Source organism: Balaenoptera borealis, assembly GCF_965194805.1.
Source record: "Balaenoptera borealis genome assembly, chromosome: 3".
Taxonomy (NCBI): Eukaryota; Metazoa; Chordata; class Mammalia; order Artiodactyla; family Balaenopteridae; genus Balaenoptera; species Balaenoptera borealis.
In genome coordinates this window covers 28507437-28529416 of record NC_138866.1, presented here as the reverse complement: position 1 = coordinate 28529416, position 21980 = coordinate 28507437, and the positions used below count along the sequence as shown (strand labels likewise).

Genomic DNA, 21980 nt, shown 5'->3' with positions numbered 1-21980 from the left:
CAACTGCGACCGCCCCCCAGGGAGGTGGAGAGACGCCAGGCCCTGCCCTTGACTCCGCCGGGCCGCCCCTTCTCCGCTGGGATCCGCATGGCGGCGACGGTGACGCTGGAGCCTGCGGGCCGCTGCCGCTGGGACGAGCCGGTGCGCATGGTTGTGCGCGGCCTGGCCCCGGGGCAGCAGGTCACGCTGCGCGCGTCCCTGCGCGACGAGAAGGACGCGCTCTTCCGAGCCCACGCGCGCTACTGCGCCGACGCCCACGGCCAGCTGGACCTGGAGCGCGCGCCCGCGCTGGGCGGCAGCTTCGCGGGGCTCGAGCCCATGGGGCTCCTCTGGGCTCTAGAGTCCGAGAAGCCCTTGTTGCGGCTGGTGAAGCGGGACGTGCAGACGCCCTTCGCCGTGGAGCTGGAGGTGCTCGATGGCCACGACCCGGAGGCCGGAGGGCTCCTGGGCCGGGCGGTGCAGGAGCGCGACTTTCTGGCGCCGGGGATGCGGCGCGAGCCCGTGCGCTCAGGCCGGGTGCGCGCCACGCTCTTCCTGCCGCCAGGTGAGCAGCCCACTTCCCAGGCTGTTGTGGAAAGCCAGATAGAGTCCTGAGACCCTGGGCGGCCCCTTGCCTGGCTAGGGAACCCCGTGGTTGTGGAACTTCCCTAAATTCGTCCTCAAGCTCCCAAGTCTATCATGAATTCTGGGTGGAAGTTTCTCCTCTCAATTTCAGGGCACTTCCTGGAGGTACTGCCATTCCCTTAGCTATATGCTAAAAGTTCATTCAGAGTACTCAAAAAGTGTATTTATGCTGCTATGTGCCAGCCATGCAGCTGTGTCTCAGATACTAATATTAGGCAGTGACTTCTGCTGGTGTGCGGGAGTGATTTTTGCCTTCTTTCACATCAAAGTTCTAAGGAAACTAAAACCCAGAGATACAGGCAGTGCCCCATAATACTAAAAAACAAACAAAAGACTCCCTGAAGGTCCCCTCCCCCATAATAAACAGTCTGTCAGTGGTTCTCAACCTGGGATGATTCTCCCCCACTCCAGGGGCATTTGGTAATATCTGGAGACATTTTTGATTGTCACAACTGGAGAGGGTGCTGTTGGCATCTAGTGGGTAGGTGCTAAACATCCACAATCCACGGGACAGCCCCACAACAAAGAAATATCTTACTCAAAATGTCTATAGTGCTAAGGTTGAGAAACCCTAGTCTAAGTAAAAACAAGGTGCTGGTAGGTAAAAGTGGCCTGTAAACAAGACAACTGACCCACCCCTTCCAACCAAATTCCTGACTGAAACCCCTGCTATATAGAAATGCTGGAGTTGCCACTGCTCACAGAATCCCTAAACTGAATTCTGTGATTATTCTCCAAAACAGGAGGCCCTGCTTTATTCTTACAGCTCTTCAGCAATTCACAGCCTTAACTAGCACTGCCCACTCAACTGTGAACTCCTGGGTCTGGAATTGGGACTTATACATCTCCATATCTCTGTATGCCTAGAGGTTTACACAGGGATATAATAAGAGCTCAATAAATCATACTGACAGATTCAATAAGAATCTCCTAAAGACTTTAATTTTTTAAAAAATCTTTCAAAAAAAAAACATCTTTCACTGCCTAGTTGCGATATTTCAATCAAGTCAGTTGTTAACTATTTTAGTATGTACTCTGTGGCCCATTTAAAATTTATTGTTTTCTGACTCAAAGGCTTTTTGTAAATAATGCAGAAAAGTTCAATTATTTAACAAACATGTGTTAAATCAAGGACTATGCTACATACATTAGCTAGCAAATTCAGACATGGGCCTCACTGTACCTACTGCCTAATGGAGGATACTGGCAACTATACTTGGATCTGTAAGTGTGGTAAGTGCTATGATAGGGGAGGTACAGACCCAGGGTGCTGGTGGGAACATATAAAAGGCTATGTAATTCAACTCAGCCTTGGAGGGCATCTGGGAAGTCTTCCAGGAAGGGAGATCTAAACTTAGATTTGAAGACTGATGAGTCAACCAGTTCAGAAATGGTGGAGAGGAGAGGAGAATAGTGTACACCATTTTCAGGGCCAAAGAGAGCATAGCACATTTAGGAATGGAGTTCTTTAAGGCTGGAGCAGAGGGTGTAAGGAGGTGGGGAGTATAGTCTAATAATCCCCTGTATATGTAGAGCGCTTTACAGCTGTCAAAGCATTCTCAGTTTTTTGGGGGTTTTTTTGAGGAAAATTTGGTGGAAAATGTACATTTCATCTTATGTTATTTCTAATTTGGTTTATATTATTGTTGTTGTTTGCAAATATGTGAAAAATTATGGAGAAAATAAGGCATTTTGTTCCCCCTCCCTTCTCCCCAAAGTTTATTAAAAAAAAAAAAAGACAAAGTAAAAAGGGTCCTTTTCCACCAAACTCCCACCCACAACCTTCCTTGCTTTAAAAACTTCTCTTTGCTGACTGCCAAAATCTGAAACCCAAGAATGTCTTTTGAGTGTCTGAAACTCCTTATGATTTGTGGTGCTCTCCAGGTACAGGACCATTCCCTGGAATCCTCGATCTTTTTGGAAGTGGTGGTGGCCTTTGTGAATACAGGGCCAGCCTCCTGGCTGGACATGGTTTTGCTGTGCTTGCTCTGGCTTATTTCAGATTTGAAGACCTCCCTGAATATTTGAATAATGTGTGCCTGGAGTACTTTGAAGAAGCTGTGGACTTCATGCTGCAACATCCAAAGGTGGGTTCTGGTGCTCACCTGAATGCAGAGGAGAGGGGGTAGAGCAGACACAGGGCTGGATCCAAAAGCTCTACCAGGACACCCAGGGCTGGAAATATGCCATGAGACACAAAGGCTCCTTCAAAAGTTGTTAGGATTATTATTTTCATTTCTGCCCATCTCTCTCCAATCCCTTAAGACTCAACTGTTTAGTTCCCTTTAGTTCTTGACCAGAATTCAAAGAGCTAGACTAAAAAGTTACTAACCTTAAGTTCTGGTTCTGTGTCTACCACCATGTGGCATTATAATCCTGAATAAGGCAGTTTCCCTCTCTGGAATTCAGTTTGTCTCATTTGTAAGATAAAGGTAGGGACTTCCCCGGTAGTCCAGTGGTTAAGACTCAGCGCTTCCGCTGCAGGGGATGGGGGTTTGATCCCTGGTTGGGGAACTAAGATCCCGCATGCTGTGCAGCACGGCACCCCCCCCAAAAAAAAAGATTATTGTAAATGTATAGAGAAAAAAGTTTGACTGTAGAGAGATTTTTGAGACAATTGGTGACATTTGAATAGCGGTTGTGTATTCGATGATATTACGGAACCATTAATTTTGTTAAGTGTGTTAATGGTATTGTGGTTTTGTAGAGAAAGTTCTTATATGAGACTGGAAAAATTAATTAAAACATTTTGGTATGCTTATCAATGGAATACATAGTCTTTGCTACTATCTAGACTTCAAGAAACCCAAACATTCTAATGTTAAGGAGTAAGATGTACTGCAAGGTCTAACTCTGTTAGAATTCAGGGACTGGTCTCAATAGAGCTGCTAAAACCTAGATGATCATGAACTCTGATGACTGGTTTATTTATGGGATATAAGCCCCCAGGAACAAGAAGAGACCAATATATACTATCAGTTTTGCCCTTAGACCTAGGCAAGAGGGGCTTCTGCTCTGGACCTTTTGTTTTAGATGACCACTCTCTGGCCTTCCTTTGGCTGCATCCCTGACCACGGGTGCGGAGTTGAGGGACCAAGGGAATGTGTCTACCTGGAACCCATGTGCCCCTCACACCATGCCCTTTGGATCTGGAACCCCAGAATTATCTGCCAACCAGCTCTGATCCTGCTTCCAAGCCCTATGCCTCTTCTCTGGGTCCATTAATGTGAATACACCTAGGCCTTAAACATACAGGCTGGGTTGTCCAAACGCATGTGTGAGAGGGCCCTTATGGTACATGATGGAGCCAGGCAGGGATGGGAAGAGAAAGAGAGTTGGCCAAGGACCAGGGACTAGGGCCAGGGGCTGGCGCTCCCCCCATGCCATGTTCCAGTACAGAACTCCAGGAAGTTCCAAGATATAAAATTTGAACCTGACCTTATAAGTTGTTATGGAGGTATATTTATCAAGGTAGCAGAAAAGAATATATTTTATTTAATTTTCAAATATTTATAACTTTTAAGTATTTAGGTATAGGGTATATGGGCCTCTGTGTGTACTCTTGACCTAGTCGCCATAAATGTTAGTGGAGGGCCTGTGTACCAGGAAATTAATTGATTTGTTTGGGACTTCCATGTCAGGCCAGTGGTTAAGATTCTGTGTTCCCAATGGAGGGGACATGGGTTCAATCCCTGGTCAGGGAACTAAGATCCCGCATGCCGTGCCAGCGCAGCCAAAAAAAAAAAAAAATTGATTTGCTTATTAGAAGATACATTTGAACTTTGTGGATTGTTGCCTAAGAAAGGAAAGCAAATGACATTTGAGAAAGCTGCCTAGACAATGTAAAATCACAGTTTAAGTTCTCCATTTATGAATTCTAGACTTGTTCTCTCTCTCTTTCTTTCTCCCTTTTCATCAGGTGAAAGGCCCTAGTGTTGGGCTTCTTGGCTTCTCCAAAGGAGGTGACCTGTGTCTCTCAATGGCCTCTTTCTTGAAGGGCATCACAGCTACTGTAGTTATTAATGCCTGTGTGGCCAACACAATAGCTCCTCTGCATTACAAGGATATGATTATTCCTAATCTCAGCAGTGACCCAGGAAAATATAAAATCACTGAGTCAGGCCTTTTGAATTTGGTGGATATTTGGAACGACCCACTGGAGAAATCCAACCACCGAAGTCTTATTCCATTGGAAGAGGCCCAGGGACCCTTCCTGTTTATCGTTGGCATGGATGATTATGGCTGGAAGAGTGAATTCTATGCTCAGATAGCCTCTGAACGGTTACAAGCCCATGGGAAAGACAGACCCCAGATAATCTACTACCCAGGAACTGGCCATTGTATTGATCCGCCTTATTTTCCTCTATGTAGAGCCTCTGTACATTCAGTTTTGGGCCACCCAGTATTCTATGGAGGTGAGCCAAAGGCTCACTCAAGGGCACAGGTAGATGCCTGGCAGCAAATCCAAACTTTCTTCCATAAACACCTCAATGGTAAAAAATCTGTCAAGCCCAGCAAATTGTAACATTGTAATCATAGACCATATACTATTAATAAAAATCCTAGTCATACAACATGTATTAGGTTTTCCAGAGCACCTAGGAACCTTTTTGTAACAAAGCAACCATCTCAGCTTCCTTGTCAGGTCCTACTGGATTCTGAGCCTTAGCAACACTACTCTCTTCACTGCTGGGTCCATCCCTTTCTCCCCTGAACTTTTCCCAGTGTATAGGCTTAACTCTGATCTTATCTGTAGGACCAATCTTAACCTTAAGCAGGAAAAATGTAAGAAGTGCCTGCCCAAGTCTCAATTGCTGGCCTAGATTTGGCCTTGTGTTCTGGTTCTGAGGACTGAGCTTTTGTACTGCTAAGAGTCCCATATACTCTTTGGGTCCTAACTGACCATGTCTGAACCTTGGGAACCTGAGCACTTGAGTCCCTTAAGGAATGGACTCTGCTTCATTCTTGTTTCTGAACCCCACTCTGAAGACTGGGGGCATTCACATACTTAGTATCCTAAGCTTTGCTTTTATTTTATGAATGAGGCCCTAGACTTTGATTTCTTCCTTACTGATAAAGTATCCTTTACAAATTTTGAATTTAAAATTCAAAGGATACTTTACAAAGTAAAATTGAATCCTTTACAAAAAAATTGCTGTAAGCAAAACAGTTTATTGATATATACTGTTGATATTCTTCCTCTGTATTTACCGTCTGAATTCTCAGTCTCGGTACTTGGCTACCTAGAGGAATGCCTTGATGCCAATAGATTTTCAGGACTTAATCTTTGGATGCCAGCTTATACCTGACAAATTAGACTTCCTCCTGGCACCATCTGTTCCTATTATCTTCCTACTGGGAAGGACTGGGATCAGTCTATCTCAATCCATTGCCTTATACTGGGCACTATCTAGAGTCATGAGACCAGAGCAGAGGGTCTTCCCTGAGTGCAAGAATATTTTTCTGAGACACATCACTTGGCTTGCTGGGCACATACTGTCTTTCACCAATTTGAGTCTATTCAAGCAAATGCCCATTAGATCTTAATCTAATGAGGAGAAGGGTTCCTTAGAGGTAACTTAATTTTGACCAATTGTTAAAAATACGTGTCGAGTGTATTTATTCACTATGAGTATAATTTTCTGTGATTTGAATCCTTAGAGCCTGTGCTTTAACTCACTCCGAGGTGGTCCTGCTACTCTAGAGATGCCTTTGGGGTGGGATATCACAGGAAGAAGTTATAAGGAAAATGGCTGGGAGGGTGAGAGAAGTAAGGGGCGGAAAGGTAACACCAGAAGCTTAAACATGAGGGTGTTGACTAAACATATCTGTGTACTAAAGCACTAGGTGTAGGGGTGGCCCTACATCCTAATTTCTTCCTTACTAATAAAGTAGCCTTGGAATGCCCTATACTGACTAAGACATTTGGTCACTTTCCCCTCAGAGTTGATTATATATGGCCCCCTGTCTCTAAGATTTCAAAAAGAATTTCAGGTTGTTACAAAGCTACCTAAAATATGGTAAATGTGAATTAAAAGGGACAAAGAGAAAAGGTATCCATAAAATGGAGCCAGAAATGAGGCTAATACAATAGTGCTTATTATGAGGCCTATATACTTGTCTTGATTGGGCCACTCGTTCAGTCATTTGTTTTCTAGTGGTTTATGCAGAGAAGGAAACCTAATCAGTTACACACAATTTACAGCCTTTATAAAATAAAATCAAAGCTTAGAAATCAGTTTCTCCCAAAGGCTGTCGTACTAAGAAACATTAAATGATGTAAAGGGTAGTACCCTCAAGGTTGCCTCTACAGTAGATATAAATCCCAGGCTCCATCGCTTACTGTGTGACCTTGGGTAAGTTATTAACCTCTCTAAGCCTTGATCTCCTCATCTATAAAGTGGGCATAATTATAGTGATAATAATAGAAACTACTTCATTGGGCTGTTGTGATTAAATTAGGTCATCCAAGTAAAGCACGTAACATATTTAAACTCTCAAATATTAGCTCTTATTATTTCAGATGAGGAAATTGAGACCCAGGAGGGTTAAGAAATATATCTGGTTGATGGGAGAACTGGGCCAGTCCAACTCCAAAGTCCATGGCCTTCATTGACCATTTGGCTCTACAGCCTTCCAACCTGAGGAGATAAGCTCAAATAGTGCAGAGCTGACTGATGAGGATCACTTAACTGGAAAGTCAAGGGTAAGTTAGGGTCCCATAATGGAGGCTCCAAAAGCCAAATTGGAGAGTTCAGATTTACATATTTATTTTGGAAACCACCATTTTATTGAGCTCTCCTCACCCACAGAGACCTATTCCAGCAGAGTCTTTTTGCCACAGGCATCACAGACACAGGGGTGTGACCAGCGCTCCCCCCGCTGCCCACTATTTGACCCACCCATGAGAGGAAGATGGAGAGTTCAGACTTAAAATAATAAGAAGTAAGGAGCCATTTTTTAACATATTGATTTTTGTTTTTCAATGACAGTAATTTTTCCTTGATGCTTAGTGGATCAAAGAAGTTGAAGCCTAAAAGAAACTTAATTGGAGACACTTAAAAACAACAACAGCAACAAAAAACAAATCAGAAAATATAACCAAATTCAGCCCATTGTTCTGCTTTTGTTTGTACGCCTAATGCCCTTGAAAGTACTTCCATCAGGGTGAGAAAGGCCAATGAACCATTTTGAAAGCAAATATTGATACATGTTTTTGTCAACCACTGATCCTTTAAGAAATATTTGTATAAACCTGTTACAAATTTCAGCAAACTGAAAACCACAAACACTTCTTAATTCTTTCAGAGTATCATGGTTAAGCTATTGCGTACATTCATTTTAAATGGTCTTTGCACACTGGGAAGATAAAAGCTTGTGGAAAGCATTCTGTTTTTTCAGGTGGTACATGCAGAGATGCACAAAATCCAATATTCATGGCCACTATAATGATGGATGTGGGGGGCAGAAGTCAAAATTATTTGAGTTAGGGACTTTCCTGGTGGCGCAGTGGTTAAGAATCCGCCTGCCAGTGCAGGAGACACGGGTTCAAGCCCTGGTCCAGGAAGATCCCACATGCCGTGGAGCAACTAAGCCCGTGAGCCACAACTAGTGAGCCCACGTGCTGCAACTACTGAAGCTCGTGTGCCTAGAGCCCGTGCTCCGCAACAAGAGAAGCCACTGCGATGAGAAGCCCACACACCGCAACGAAGAATAGCCCCGGCTTGCTGCAACTAGAGAAAGTGCTCGTGCAGCAACGAAGACCCAACGCAGCCATAAATAAATAAATAAATTTATTTTTTTTAAAAAAATTCCTTGAGTTGTTTTCTAAAACTGGGAGTCGGCCATGTATTCTCCAAAGACAGACTTTAAACAAGTACTTTTCAAAGAGACAAGGTTTTTGGTCCAGTAACCATGTGCTTTCAGTGGCAAATATTTCCCATCCATAAATCAGAATACATGATAATTACAATCTTATTTATGGGGTAAGAGCGATAAGATATATATCTGAAAATGAGATTGTTCCAAAGGGAATTCAAGATTACATATCCACACATCTTACTTGACACAGCAGTTTAATAGAATGGTTTTACCTGGGTTAATTAACCTCAGTTTACATGTACATTTTAAGATAGAATTCTATACTGGAAAACAAATTTTAAATTACTTATATAAGTACAGTCTTCATTGTAAAAGATTCAAGTAATACAGATAAAATTTAAAAACCTCTTAACTCATTACTCAATTGCAGTCTTCTCCCAGAGGTATTTACTGTTACCAACTTGAAGTGTAGCCTTCCAGAACCATTTTGTATACATGGACGGTTTTATTTTGTGAGTTCTACGCCTTTTTCTTTAAAAAAACAAACAAACCATAAATGTCATATAATGTAAGTTTTTTTCCCTGCATGTAAAAATATACATTTTTAATAATTATGCCAGGCCACAGGACAATATAGATTATTTCCACAGTGTATACATCTGTACTCTGCCTCATCGTAAACGTTTAAACTTTAATCTCGACAGTCTTTTTTTCTTTTTTTCTTTTTTAACAGTCTTTATTAATCCAGGCAAAAATAACCTCAAGCAAGAAAAGGAATTTGGCGGGAGCCTAGTACATGTAGCCTCCAACTAAGTTTAGGGAACAGTGTCCCCTGATGGCCAGAGAGGGATTTTAGAGAAGGCGACCGGAGGCATTTTCTGTCAGAAATCAGTAATTTCTCAGTAATTTCTCATTCTCGACATGTCGAAGGGTAGGCTAGGGATAAGCTCCTGTCTCTTCCGGACGGTCCCACTTCGGGATCTCCAAAAGCACAACCGACCCCGGGCCCTCCTAAGTCGCCCCTTTTTGCAGCTCTTTACTGAGTGACTCCCCAGGAACCAGCCCAGGTCCTCTTGCGCCCCGGCCTGCTTTCTCCCCGTCGGGCCCCGCCCCTCCAGGCCCCGCCCCTCCTGCTGCACTCCGGCCGGCCCCGCCCCTGCTCCTCCCGGCCCCGCCCCGCCTACTGAGCCCGGTTCCCCTTGCACCCAAGCCACGTCTGTGTGCCTGCGCTCAAAGCCGCGAAGATCCCCGCACCCAGTGACTGGCGGCCCAGGCCGTGCTCCGAACTCCCGGGACTCCCGTCCAGCTTCGGAAGTCTGTGTCCACATCATCCCTTTCCTCCCAAAAGGCTGCGACCCTGGCCGTCAAGCCCAAAACTGGACTAACCAATAATCTCCTGGGTATTAAAGTGGAAGGCTTAGGCCCCAGGGAGCGGGGCCCTTTGGAGGTCAGTGATCGAGGCCGCCTCTTCCTCTCGCCTGCCGACAATGAGGCGGACGGCAGTGGGGCGGGAGGTGTTGGACCCGGCCAGGGACCGATCTCCGAGCTCTGGGCGGTGACTTCAGGGGTGTGGAGCCCATGGGGCTCCTGTGGAGCCTAACGCCGGCCGGCTCGGAGGATGCCTCCTCCGCAGGATGCCGAGGAGAGTGATGAAAAACCCCTCAAAGTGGAGGTGACCGTCCACCACGCGCCATGTCGGCTGGCGGTGCAGCTGAGCCCGGCGCCCGCCTCCGCCCAGGTGCAGCACCGTTCTCTCCGCGCTGAGCTCGGCAGCGAGCTGGCCGCCTGCGCGGCTTCCTGCTGCCCCCTGGTGCGTGAGGCCTTTTATGCAGAGGGCCTTGCAGTGGATTTAGGGACTGGACTTAAGAAACTGGCTTGCTTTGCTAGTTAATTTGTCGTCTGAGAATAACGCGAGTGTTTTTTTTTTTTTTAAACACATGATATCGTTTATTCTGGAAGCATTTCCCCCTAAAAAGACACAGTATTTTAAAGAAAATTAGCTTTTCATAGGCACTTGTATTTCAATAATCTGGTGAAGTTTTGCATGGTTTTCTATCACATGAGAGTTATTTCTCTGAAGTGCCAGTTATGTTATTCAATAAGATACTATTTTTTTTTTACTTTTATTTTATTTATTTTTTTATACAGCAAGTTCTTATTAGTTATCCATTTTATACATATTACTATATATATGTCAATCCCAATCTCCCAATTCATCACACCACCCCCCACACCCACCCCATGCCTCTTTACCCCCTTGGTGTCCATATGTTTGTTCCCTACATCTGTGTCTCAGTTTCTGCCCTGCAAACCGGTTCATCTATACCATTTTTCTAGGTTCCACATATATGCATTAATATACGATATTTGTTTTTCTCTTTATGACTTACTTCACTCTGTATGACAGTCTCTAGATTCATCCACGTCTCTACAAATGACCCAATTTCGTTCCTTTTTATGGCTGAGTAATATTCCATTGTATATATGTACCACATCTTCTTTAGCCATTCGTCTGTCGATGGGCATTTAGGTTGCTTCCGTGATCTGGCTATTGTAAATAGTGCTGCAGTGAACATTCGGGTGCATGTGTCTTTTTGAACTGTGGTTTTCTCTGGCTATATGCCCAGTAGTGGGATTGCCGGGTCATAAGGTAATTCTATTTTTAGTTTTTTAAGGAACCTCCATACTGTTCTCCATAGTGGCTGTATCAATTTACATTCCCACCAACAGTGCAAGAGGGTTTCCTTTTCTCCACACCCTCTCCAGCATTTGTTGTTTGTAGATTTTCTGATGATGCCCATTCTAACTGGTGTGAGGTGATACCTCATTGTAGTTTTGATTTGCATTTCTGTAATAATTAGTGATGTTGAGCAGCTTTTCATGTGCTCCTTGGCCATCTGTATGTCTTCTTTGGAAAATGTCTATTTAGGTCTTCTGCCCATTTTTGGATTGGGTTGTTTGTTTTTTTAATATTGAGCTACATGAGCTGTTTATATATTTTGGAGATTAATCCTTTGTCCATTGATTCGTTTGGAAATATTTTCTCCCATTCTGAGAGTTGTATTTTCGTCTTGTTTGTAGTTTCCTTTGCTTTGCAAAAGGTTTTAAGTTTCATTAGTTCCCATTTGTTTTCCATTACTCTAGGAGGTGGATCAAAAAAGATCTTGCTGTGATATATGTCAAAGAGTGTTCTTCCTATGTCTTCCTATAAGAGTTTTATAGTGTCCGGTCTTACATTTAGGTCTCGAATCCATTTTGAGTTTATTTTTGTGTCTGGTGTTAGGGAGTGTTCTAATTTCATTCTTTTACATGTAGCTGTCCAGTTTTCCCAGCACCACTTATTGAAGAGACTGTCTTTTCTCCATTGTATATCCTTGCCTCCTTTGTCATAGATTAGTTGACCATAGGTGCGTGGGTTTGTCTCTGGGCTTTCTATCCTGTTCCATTGATCTATATTTCTGTTTTTGTGCCAGTACCATATTGTCTTGATTACTGTAGCTTTGTAGTATAGTCTGAAGTCAGGGACTCTGATTCCTCCAGCTCCATTTTTTTCCCTCAAGACTGCTTTGACTATTTGGGGTCTTTTGTGTCTCCATACAAATTTTAAGATTTTTTGGTTCTAGTCCTTTAAAAAATGCTATTGGTAATTTGATAGGGATTGCATTGAATCTGTAGATTGCTTTGAGTAGTATAGTCATTTTCATAATATTGATTCTTCCAATCCAAGAACATGGTATATCTCTCCATCTATTTGTGTCATCTTTAATTTCTTTCATCAGTGTCTTATAGTTTTCTGCATACAGGTCTTTTGTCTCCCTAGGTAGGTTTATTCCTAGGTATTTTATTCTTTTTGTTGCAATGGTAAATGGGAGTGTTTCCTTAATTTCTCTTTCAGATTTTTCATCATTAGTGTATAGGAATGCAAGAGATTTCTGTGCATTAATTTTGTAACCTGCAACTTTACCAAATTCATTGATTAGCTCTAGTAGTTTTCTGGTGGCATCTGTAGGATTCTCTATGTACAGTATCATGTCATCTGCAAAGAGTGATAGTTTTGCTTCTTCTTTTCCAATTTGTATTCCTTTTATTTCTCTTTCTTCTCTGATTGCTGTGGCTAGGACTTCCAAAATTATGTTGAATAATAGTGGTGAGAGTGGACAACCTTGTCTTGTTCCTGATCTTAGAGGAAATGCTTTCAGGTTTTCACCATTGAGAATGATGTTTGCTGTGGGTTTGTTGTATATGGCCTTTATTATGTTGAGGTAGGTTCCCTCTATGCCCACTTTCTGGAGAGTTTTTATCATAAATGAGTGTTGAATTTTGTCAAAAGCTTTTTCTGCATCTATTGAGATGATCATATGGTTTTTCTCCTTCAATTTGTTAATATGGTGTATCACATTGGTTGATTTGTGTATATTGAAGAATTCTTATATCCCTGGGATAAATCCCACTTGATCATGGTGTATGATCCTTTTAATGTGTTGTTGGATTCTGTTTGCTAGTATTTTGTTGAGGATTTTTGCATCTATATTCATCAATGATATTGGTCTGTAATTTTCTTTTTTTGCAATGTCTTTGTCTGGTATTGGTATCAGGGTGATGGTGGCCTCATAGAATGAGATTGGGAGTATTCCTTCCTTTGCAATTTTTTGGAAGAGTTTGAGAAGGATGGGTGTTAGCTCTTCTCTAAATGTTTGATAGAAGTCACCTGTGAAGCCATCTGGTCCTGGACTTTTGTTTGTTGGAAGGTTTTTAATCACAGTTTCAATTTCATTACTTGTGATTGGCCTGTTCATATTTTCTATTTCTTCCTGGTTCAGTCTTGGAAGGTTATACCTTTCTAAGAATTTGTCCATTTCTTCCAGGTTGTCCATTTTATTGGCATAGAGTTGCTTATAGTAGTTTCTTAGGATGCTTTGTATTTCTGCGGTGTCTGTTGTAACTTCTCCTTTTTCATTTCTAATTTTATTGATTTGAGTCCTCTCCCTGTTTTTCTTGATGACTCTGGTTAATGGTTTATCAGTTTTGGTTATCTTCTCAAAAAACCAGCTTTTAGTTTTATTGATCTTTGCTATTGTTTTCTTTGTTTCTATTTCATTTATTTCTGCTCTGATCTTGATGATTTCTTTCCTTCTGCTAACTTTGGGTTTTGTTTGTTCTTCTTTCTCTAGTTCCTTTAGGTGTAAGGTTAGATTGTTTATTTGTGATTTTTCTTGTTTCTTGAGGTTGCTATAAACTTCCCTCTTAGAGCTGCTTTTGCTGCATTCCATAGGTTTTTGATCATTGTGTTTTCATTGTCATTTGTCTCTAGGTATTTTTTGATTTCCTCTTTGATTTCTTCAGTGATCTCTTGGTTATTTAGTAACATATTGTTTAGCCTCCATGTGTTTGTGTTTTTTATGTTTTTTTCCCTGTAATTGATTTCTAATCTCATAGAGTTCTGGTAAGAAAAGATGCTTTATATGATTTCAATTTTCTTACTTAAATTTACTGAGGCTTGATTTGTGACCCAAGATGTGATCTATCCTGGATAATGTTCCATGTGCACTTGAGAAGAAAGTGTAATCTGCTGTTTTTGGATGAAATGTCCTATAAATATCAATTAAATCTGTCTGGTCTATTGTGTCATTTAAAGCTTATGTTTCTTTATTGATTTTCTGTTTGGATGATCTGTCCATTGGTGTGAGTGAGGTGTTAAAGTCCCCCAATATGATTGTGTTACTGTCGATTTCCTCTTTTAGAGCTGTTAGAAGTTGCCTTATGTATTGAGGTGCTCCTGTGTTGGGTGCATATATATTTATAATTGTTATATCTTCTTCTTGGATTGATCCCTTGATCATTATGTAGTATCCTTCCTTGTCTCTTGTAACATTCTTTATTTTAAAGTGTATTTTATCTGATATGAGTATTGCTACTCCAGCTTTCTTTTGATTTCCATTTGCATGGAATATCTTTTTCCATCCCCTCACTTTCAGTCTGTATGTGTCCCTAGGTCTGAAGTGGGTCTTTTGTAGGCAGCATATACATGGGTGTTGTTTTTGTATCCATTCAGCACACCTGTGTCTTTTGGTTGGAGCATTTAATCCATTCACGTTTAAGGTAATTGTCAATATATAGGTTCCTATGACCATTTTCTTAATTGTTTTGGGTGTGTTTTTGTAGGTCCTTTTGTTCTCTTGTGTTTCCCACTTAGAGAAGTTCCTTTAGCATTTGTTGTAGAGCTGGTTTGGTGGTGCTGAATTCTCTTAGCTTTTGCTTGTCTGTAAAGCTTTTGATTTCTCCATCAAGTCTGAATGAGATCCTTATGGGGTAGAGTAATCTTGGTTGTAGGTTTTCCCTTTCATCACTTTAAATATGTCCTGCCACTCCCTTCTGGCTTGTAGAGTTTCTGCTGAGAAATCAGCTGTTAACCTTATGGGTGTTCCCTTGTATGTTATTTGTCGTTTTTCCCTTGCTGCTTTCAATAATTTTTCTTTGTCTTTACTTTTTGCCAGTTTGATTACTATGTGTCTTGGTGTGTTTCTCCTTGGGTTTATCCTGTATGGGACTCTCTGTACTTCCTGGACTTGGGTGGCTATTTCCTTTCCCATGTTAGGGAAGTTTTCGACTATAATCTCTTTAAATATTTTCACGGGTCCTTTCTCTTTCTCTTCTCCTTCTAGGACCCCTATAATGCGAATGTTGTTGTGTTTAATGTTGTCCCAGAGGTCTCTTAGGCTGTCTTCATTTCTTTTCATTCTTTTTTCTTTATTCTGTTCCACAGCAGTGAATTCCATCATTCTGTCTTCCAGGTCACTTATCCGTTCTTCTGCCTCAGTTATTCTGCTGTTGATTCCTTCTAGTGTATTTTTCGTTTCAGTTATTGGATTGTTCATCTCTGTTTGTTCTTTAATTCTTCTAGGTCTTTGTTAAACATTTCTTGCATCTTCTCAGTCTTTGCCTCCATTCTTTTTCCGAGGTCCTGGATCATCTTCACTGTCATTCGTCTGAATTCTTTTTCTGGAAGGTTGCCTATCTCCACTTCATTTAGTTCTTTTTCTGGGGTTTTATCTTGTTCCTTCATCTGGTACATAGCCCTCTGCCTTTCATCTTGTCTATCTTTCTGTGAATGTGGTTTTTGTTCCACAGGCTGCAGGACTGTAGTTCTTCTTGCTTCTGCTGTCTGCCCTCTGGTGGATTAGGCTATCTAAAAGGCTTGTGCAAGTTTCCTGATGGGAGGGACTGGTGGTGGGTAGAGCTGGCTGTTGCTCTGGTGGGCAGAGCTCAGTAAAACTTTAATCCACTTGACTGTTGATGGGTGGGTCTGGGTTCCCTCCCTGTTGGTTGTTTGGCCTGAGGCGACCCAACACTGGAGCCTACCCAGGCTCTTTGATGGGGCTAATGGCTCACGCCAAGGAGTACTTCCCAGAACCTCTGCTGCCAGTGTGCTTGTCCACACGGTGAGACACAGCCACCCCCCACCTCTTCAGGAGACCCTCCAACACTTGCAGGTAGGTCTGGTTCAGTCTCCTATGGGGTCACTGCTCCTTCCCCTGGGTTCTGATGCACACACTACTTTGTGTGTGCTCTCCAAGAGTGGAGTCTCTGTTTCCTCCAGTCCTGTCAAAGTCCTGTAATCAAATCCCGCTAGCCTTCAAAGTCGGATTCTCTAGGAATTCCCCGTCCCGTTGCCAGAACCCCAGGTTGAGAAGCCTGATGGGGGGCTCAGGACCTTCACTCCAGTGGGTGGACTTCTGTGGTATAAGTGTTCTCCAGTTTGTGAGTCACCCACCCAGCAGTTATGGGATTTGATATTATTGTGATTGCGCCCCTCCTACCATCTCATTGTGGCTTCTCCTTTGTATTTGGATGTGGGGTATCTTTTTTGGTGAGTTCCAGTGTCTTCCTGTCAATGATTGTTCAGCAGTTAGTTGTGATTCCAGTGCTCTCACAAGAGGGAGTGAGAGCACGTCCTTCTACTCCGCCATCTTGAACCAATCGCACATGAGTGTCTTAATTCCTTTATTTTGTCTCTTAGACGTCAGGTGGGACATTCATTCCCCTAAGCAGTGGCCGGGATTTAAATTTAATCTGCTTGCATACCTCTCTTCTGCCAGCTGCCCATCCTAACTCCTAGTGCTGCAGAAGCTATTCCTCGAGAGCATACACTTCGCAAGTTTGCTCTTACTAAGCCTAAAATTGCTGTACAGTTTCTAGCATTACATGCTTGTTTGCCTACCTCTGCTAGGCAGAGCTTTGTGTTAACTTTTCTCATTATCAATTCTTGTTAAAAAGTGGCGAGAGTAGTGGATACAAACCTTATCTGTCATTGGTATCTGTCCAAGCCCCAAAGTGACTGAAGGCACACTATATATTGCTCACTCTTTTACACTGCCTTCATGTTAAGATAAAGATGACCTTTTTGTTGTTATCTGACATATTCTAATACTTTGGAGACCTCCACCATGATGAGAAAACTGTTGTGTTGCTTATTTCATAGATCAAAGAACAGCTTCTTTATAATATAAATGAGGAAACCAAGGACCAAAGTGTTTTAACCAAATCACACAGCTAGGTGATGCTAAAATCAGGGTGCAGTCAACTCTTTGAGCTCTAACTCTGACCTTTATAAACACAGGCTGAATGAGTGAATCAATGAGTGAAATAATTGGGTTTTTAAAAGCCCAGTCTGGCTTATCCCCTACTCTCACCCTCAGGATCCTCAGGAACAACTAACTAATCTTTTATTTATTTATTTTATTTTCTTTTTTTAGTATTTTGGCTGCGCCTTGCAGCTTGCGGGATCTCAGTTCCCCAACGAGGGGTCAAACCCAGGCCACGACAGTGACAGCACTGAATCCTAACCACTTAGGCCACCGGGGAACTCCCTAAGTATCTTTTAAATGAGAGATTTAACATTTTCGTGGCTGGGGTTTGGGGGCGAGTGGGTAGGATTTTTTTGAAATAGCCTATAAGGTCCTAGCAAATTTTCATACTGGGGATTAAATTAATGAATTGAAACAAAATAAACAAAATTCTGAGTTATTTTAATGTGATAAGCAGGTTAGTATTTTGAAGCTGACGGTTGGAAAACTCTATTGCCGGAATGATTTGAGGGTCTGTACGTTATGTCTTTTTCATGGTTTGCTTTAGGCTTTCTGGAACTAATCTTGAATCTAGAAATGCTTGAGATTTATCTGATTTTAAAAAGAGCAGTTCAAGATATGCTGAGATATCTAAATGTTAAGAAAACCACCTTGTAAAGATCACTACCTTAGTATGTACACCCTAGATTACATTTTGGTAGCTAGATGTGCCTAACTTGTTTCTAGATTTGAGAACTTAGAAATGGCCTCTGGCACAGGAATTTTAGGCCTCTTAGTTTGGTTTCTATCCTCATGTTCTTGCCTCTTCTTCTGTACTTATATAGATTTATCTAGCACTTTTAATTGGAATAACACAGAGGTATATATCAGAAAAATACTAGCAATTGGCTGGGCAATTCCTCTCTTGGAGTGGTGAATGAGTAACATAATCTCCAGTAGGGTTTTTTTTTTTAATTAATTAATTTATTTATTTTTGGCTGTGTTGGGTCTTCGTTGCTGCATGCAGGCTTTTCTCTAGTTGTGGCGAGCGGGGGCTACTCTTCGTTGCGGTGCTTGGGCTTCTCATTGCGGTGGCTTGTCTTGTTGAGGAGCACCGGCTCTAGGCACGCGGGCTTCAGTAGTTGTGGCTCGTGGGCTCTAGAGTGCAGGCTCAGTAGTTGTGGCTCAAGGGCTTAGTTGCTCCGCGGCATGTGGGATCTTCCCGGACCAGGGCTCGAACCTGTGTCCCCTGCATTGGTAGGCGGATTCTCAACCACTGCGCCACCAGGGAAGCCCTGGTAGAGGTGTTGAGAGAGAAATAACAGACCAATGTTAGGGGGACTATTAGTTTGACATTTTACTACCTTTCCACACATACTGTTCACTTTATGTTACACCTTTGTTAGACCTTTAAAATAGTTTAAACCTCCTTTAATTACAGATTTTGGTCACTCTGTTTCTTAAGTTTGTTGAGAAGTCAAAGGGCCTTTTAAAGCTGGATTTTTTTTAAATGAGGTATTATATTTTCATAACTCAAAGTCTGCAGAACTATTTACTTAGATTTACCAGGACTTACACTTCAAACCAAAACACTTTCCATTTCTTTGGTGCTAATTTTCATAATTTTTTCCATTTCCCAGTGATTTTCTCATGCGGGGAAAATATAAAACCATTTGCACATTTACAGCTTCAAAATAGTCTATTTGTCTATTTCAACCACAACAATAATCCTATTTCAACCAAAATGGATGTTTTCTTTTCCAAGCAGATAGGCAAATATTTAAAAAAGAAAAAGAAAAGAATACATCATACAACTAGACTCTGATTTAGAAAATGTTAGCTGGGTATCATAGTTCATTAAATGTTCTGTCAGCTAATCCAAGATTAATCCCCTTTCCTGATTTATAGGAGATGGTCCTTTTCCTGGTTTGATTGACATGGTTGGTGATGGAGGGTTAAATGAATCTTAAGCGAGTCTCCTGGCTTGTCAAGGATTTGCCATGTTTTGGTTATGAAGATCTACCTCCAATCGTGAAAGATTTAAATTTAGATTACTTTGAGAGGCAGCTACATTTGTGCAAAGTCACCCAAAGGTGAGTGGAATGGTGGAGAGAAATGTGTTTAAAATGAACTCATTAGGCAAATCAAAACCATCACACACCTGTCGGAATGGCTGTCATCAAAAAGATAAGAAACATGGGGCTTGCCTGGTGGTGCAGTGGTTGAGAATCTGCCTGCCAATGCAGGGGACATGGGTTCGAGCCCTGGTCTGGGAGGATCCCACATGCCGCGGAGCAACTAGGCCCGTGAGCCACAATTGCTGAGCCTGCGCGTCTGGAGCCTGTGCTCCGCAACAAGAGAGGCCGCGATAGTGAGAGGCCCCGCGCACCGCGATGAGGAGTGGCCCCCACTTGCCGCAACTGGAGAGAGCCCTCGCACAGAAACGAAGACCCAACACAGCCATAAATAAATAAAATAGTGTTTAAATAAATACATAAATAAAAATAAAAATAAAAAGCCAGCTTGTATATCACCTAAAAAAAAAAAAAAGATAAGAAACAATAAGTGTTGTCGAGAATGTGGAGAAAAGGGAACCCTCATGCTCTTTTGGTGGGAATGTAAATTGGTAGAGCCACTATGGAAAACAGTATAGAGGTTCCTTAAAAAACTGAAAATAGAACTACCATACGATCCAGCAACTTCACTTCTATATATTTTTCTGAAGAAAATAAAAACACTAATTTGAAAAAATATATGGACAACGATGTTCATTGCAACACTGTTTACAATAGACAAGATGCAGAAGTGATGTAACTGCCCATCAATAGATGAATGGATAAAGAAGATGTGGTATAAATATACAGTGGAATATTAACCATAAAAAAGAATGAAATTGCGGGACTTCCCTGGTGGTCCAGTGGTTAAGATTCCATGCTCCCAATGCAGGAAGCCCAGGTTCGATCCCTGGTCAGGGACCTAGATCCTGCATACCGCAACTAAGGGTCCACGTGCCGCAGCTAAAAGATCCCACATGCCACAACTAAAGATCCCACAGGCCACGACAAAGATCCCGCACGCGGCAAAGAAGATCCCACGTGATGCAACTAAGACCTGGTGCAGTCAAATAAATAAATAAATATTTTTTAAAAAAAGAATGAAATTACCATTTTTAATGACATGGATGGACATAGAGGGTATTATGCTAAATGAAATAAATCAGAGAAAGACAAATACTGTGTGATTTCACTTATACATGGAATCTAAAAAACAAAACAAATGAACAAACATAACAAAACAGAAACACAGTCATAAATACAGAGAACAAATAGGTGGTTGCCAAAAGAAAGAGGTGTTGTGGTAGGAGAGAAATAGGTGAGGAAGATTAAAAGGTAAAAACTTCCAGTTGCAGAATAAATGAGTCACAGTTGTGAAATGTACAGTGTGGGGAATATAGTCAATAATTACACCTTTGTATGATGACAGATCGTAACTAGACTTATCGTGATGATCATTTTGAAATGTATGGAAATATTGAATCAGTATGATGTGTAACAGGAACTAACATAGTGTTGTAGGTAAACTATACTTCAAAAACAAACAAACTCATAGAAAAAGAGATCAGATTTTTGGTTACCAGAGGCGGGGAGTGGGGTGGAAGAGAATTGGATGAAGGTGGTCAATAGGTACAAACTTGCAGTTGTAAGATAAGTAAGTACTAGGGATGTAATGTACAACATGATAAATATAATGAACACTGCTGAATGTTATATATGAAAGTTGTTAAGAGAGTAAATCCTAAGAGTTTTCATCACAGGAAAAAAATTTTTTTTGTTTAATTTTGTATCTATATGAGATGATAGATGTTCACTAAACTTATTGTGATAATCATTTCATGATGTATGTAAGTCAAACCATTATGCTGTAAACCTTAAACTTATACAGTGCTGTATGCCAATTATATCTCACTAAAACTGGAAGAAAAAAAAAAGACAGAAACAGGCTCATAGATACAGAGAACAAACTGGTAGTTGCCAGAGGGGAGAGCGGAGAGGGGACAGGTGAAATGAGGGAAGCAGATTAAGAGGTACAAACTTTCAGTTATAAAATAAACAAGTCATGGGGATGTAATGTACAGCATAGGGAAAGTAGTCAATAATATCATAATAACTCTGTATGGTGATCATTTCATAATACATAAAAATATCAAATCACTGTGTTATATACCTGAAGCTAATATTATATTTCACTTATAATTCAATTTAAACATTCTTAATAAAATAAACTGAACTCATTAGGGTTCTGTTTTATATACAGTAGTGTGTATATGTTAATCCCATACTCCTAATTTATCCCTCTCCCCCTTTCCCCTTTGGTGAATATAAGTTTGTTTTCTATGTCTGTGAGTCTATTTGTTTTGTAAATAAGTTCATATGTATCTTTTTTTAGATTCCACATATGTGATATTATATATTTGTCTTTGACTTACTTCATTTAGTATGATAAATAATCTCTAGGTCCATCCATGTTGCTGAAAATGGCACTATTTCATTCTTTTTATGGCTGAGTAATATTCCATTGTATGTATGTATCACATCTTTATCCATTCATCTGGCAATGGACATTTATGTTGCTTCCATGTCTTGGCTATTGTAAATAGTGCTGCTATGAATATTGGGGTGCATGTATCTTTTTGATTTAGAGCTTTTGTCTTTTCCAGATATATGCCCAGGAGTGGGATTGCAAGACCATATAGTAACTCTATTTTTGGTTTCTTTAGGAACCTCCATACTGTTCTCCATAGTGGCTGCACCAATTTACATTTCCACCAACAGTAGAGGAGGGGTCCCTTTTCTCCAGAGATTTTCTGAATTTGGGGAAATGGTTTCAATAAGATTTTTAACCTTTCTCTCAACTTTCTTTTACCCAGGCCTGCAACAAGAGCAAGTGGACCCCAAGCTATATTCTCTGGTG

General features: G+C 41.4%; 1 protein-coding gene across 5 annotated transcripts in view; it reads left to right on the top strand.

Annotated features, from left to right (window-relative positions):
• The window catches only part of LOC309625016 (peroxisomal succinyl-coenzyme A thioesterase-like), a 42162-nt gene extending 33739 nt beyond the window's left edge, over window positions 1-8423 (top strand). Inside the window, exons 1-4 of one of the 5 annotated variants that reach the window (XM_082383966.1) lie at window positions 81-544; window positions 2509-2711; window positions 4544-5145; window positions 7617-8423. In XM_082383966.1, coding sequence (XP_082240092.1) covers window positions 88-544; window positions 2509-2711; window positions 4544-5145; window positions 7617-7686 — 1332 coding nt within the window. In that variant the 5' untranslated portion in view covers window positions 81-87 and the 3' untranslated portion in view covers window positions 7687-8423. Of the gene's footprint in view, window positions 1-80; window positions 545-2508; window positions 2712-4543 lie in introns of those variants that run through there. The other 4 variants (XM_082383967.1, XM_082383961.1, XM_082383968.1 and 1 more) reach the window with 4 other exon arrangements.
• Window positions 8424-21980: the final 13557 nt, after the last annotated feature.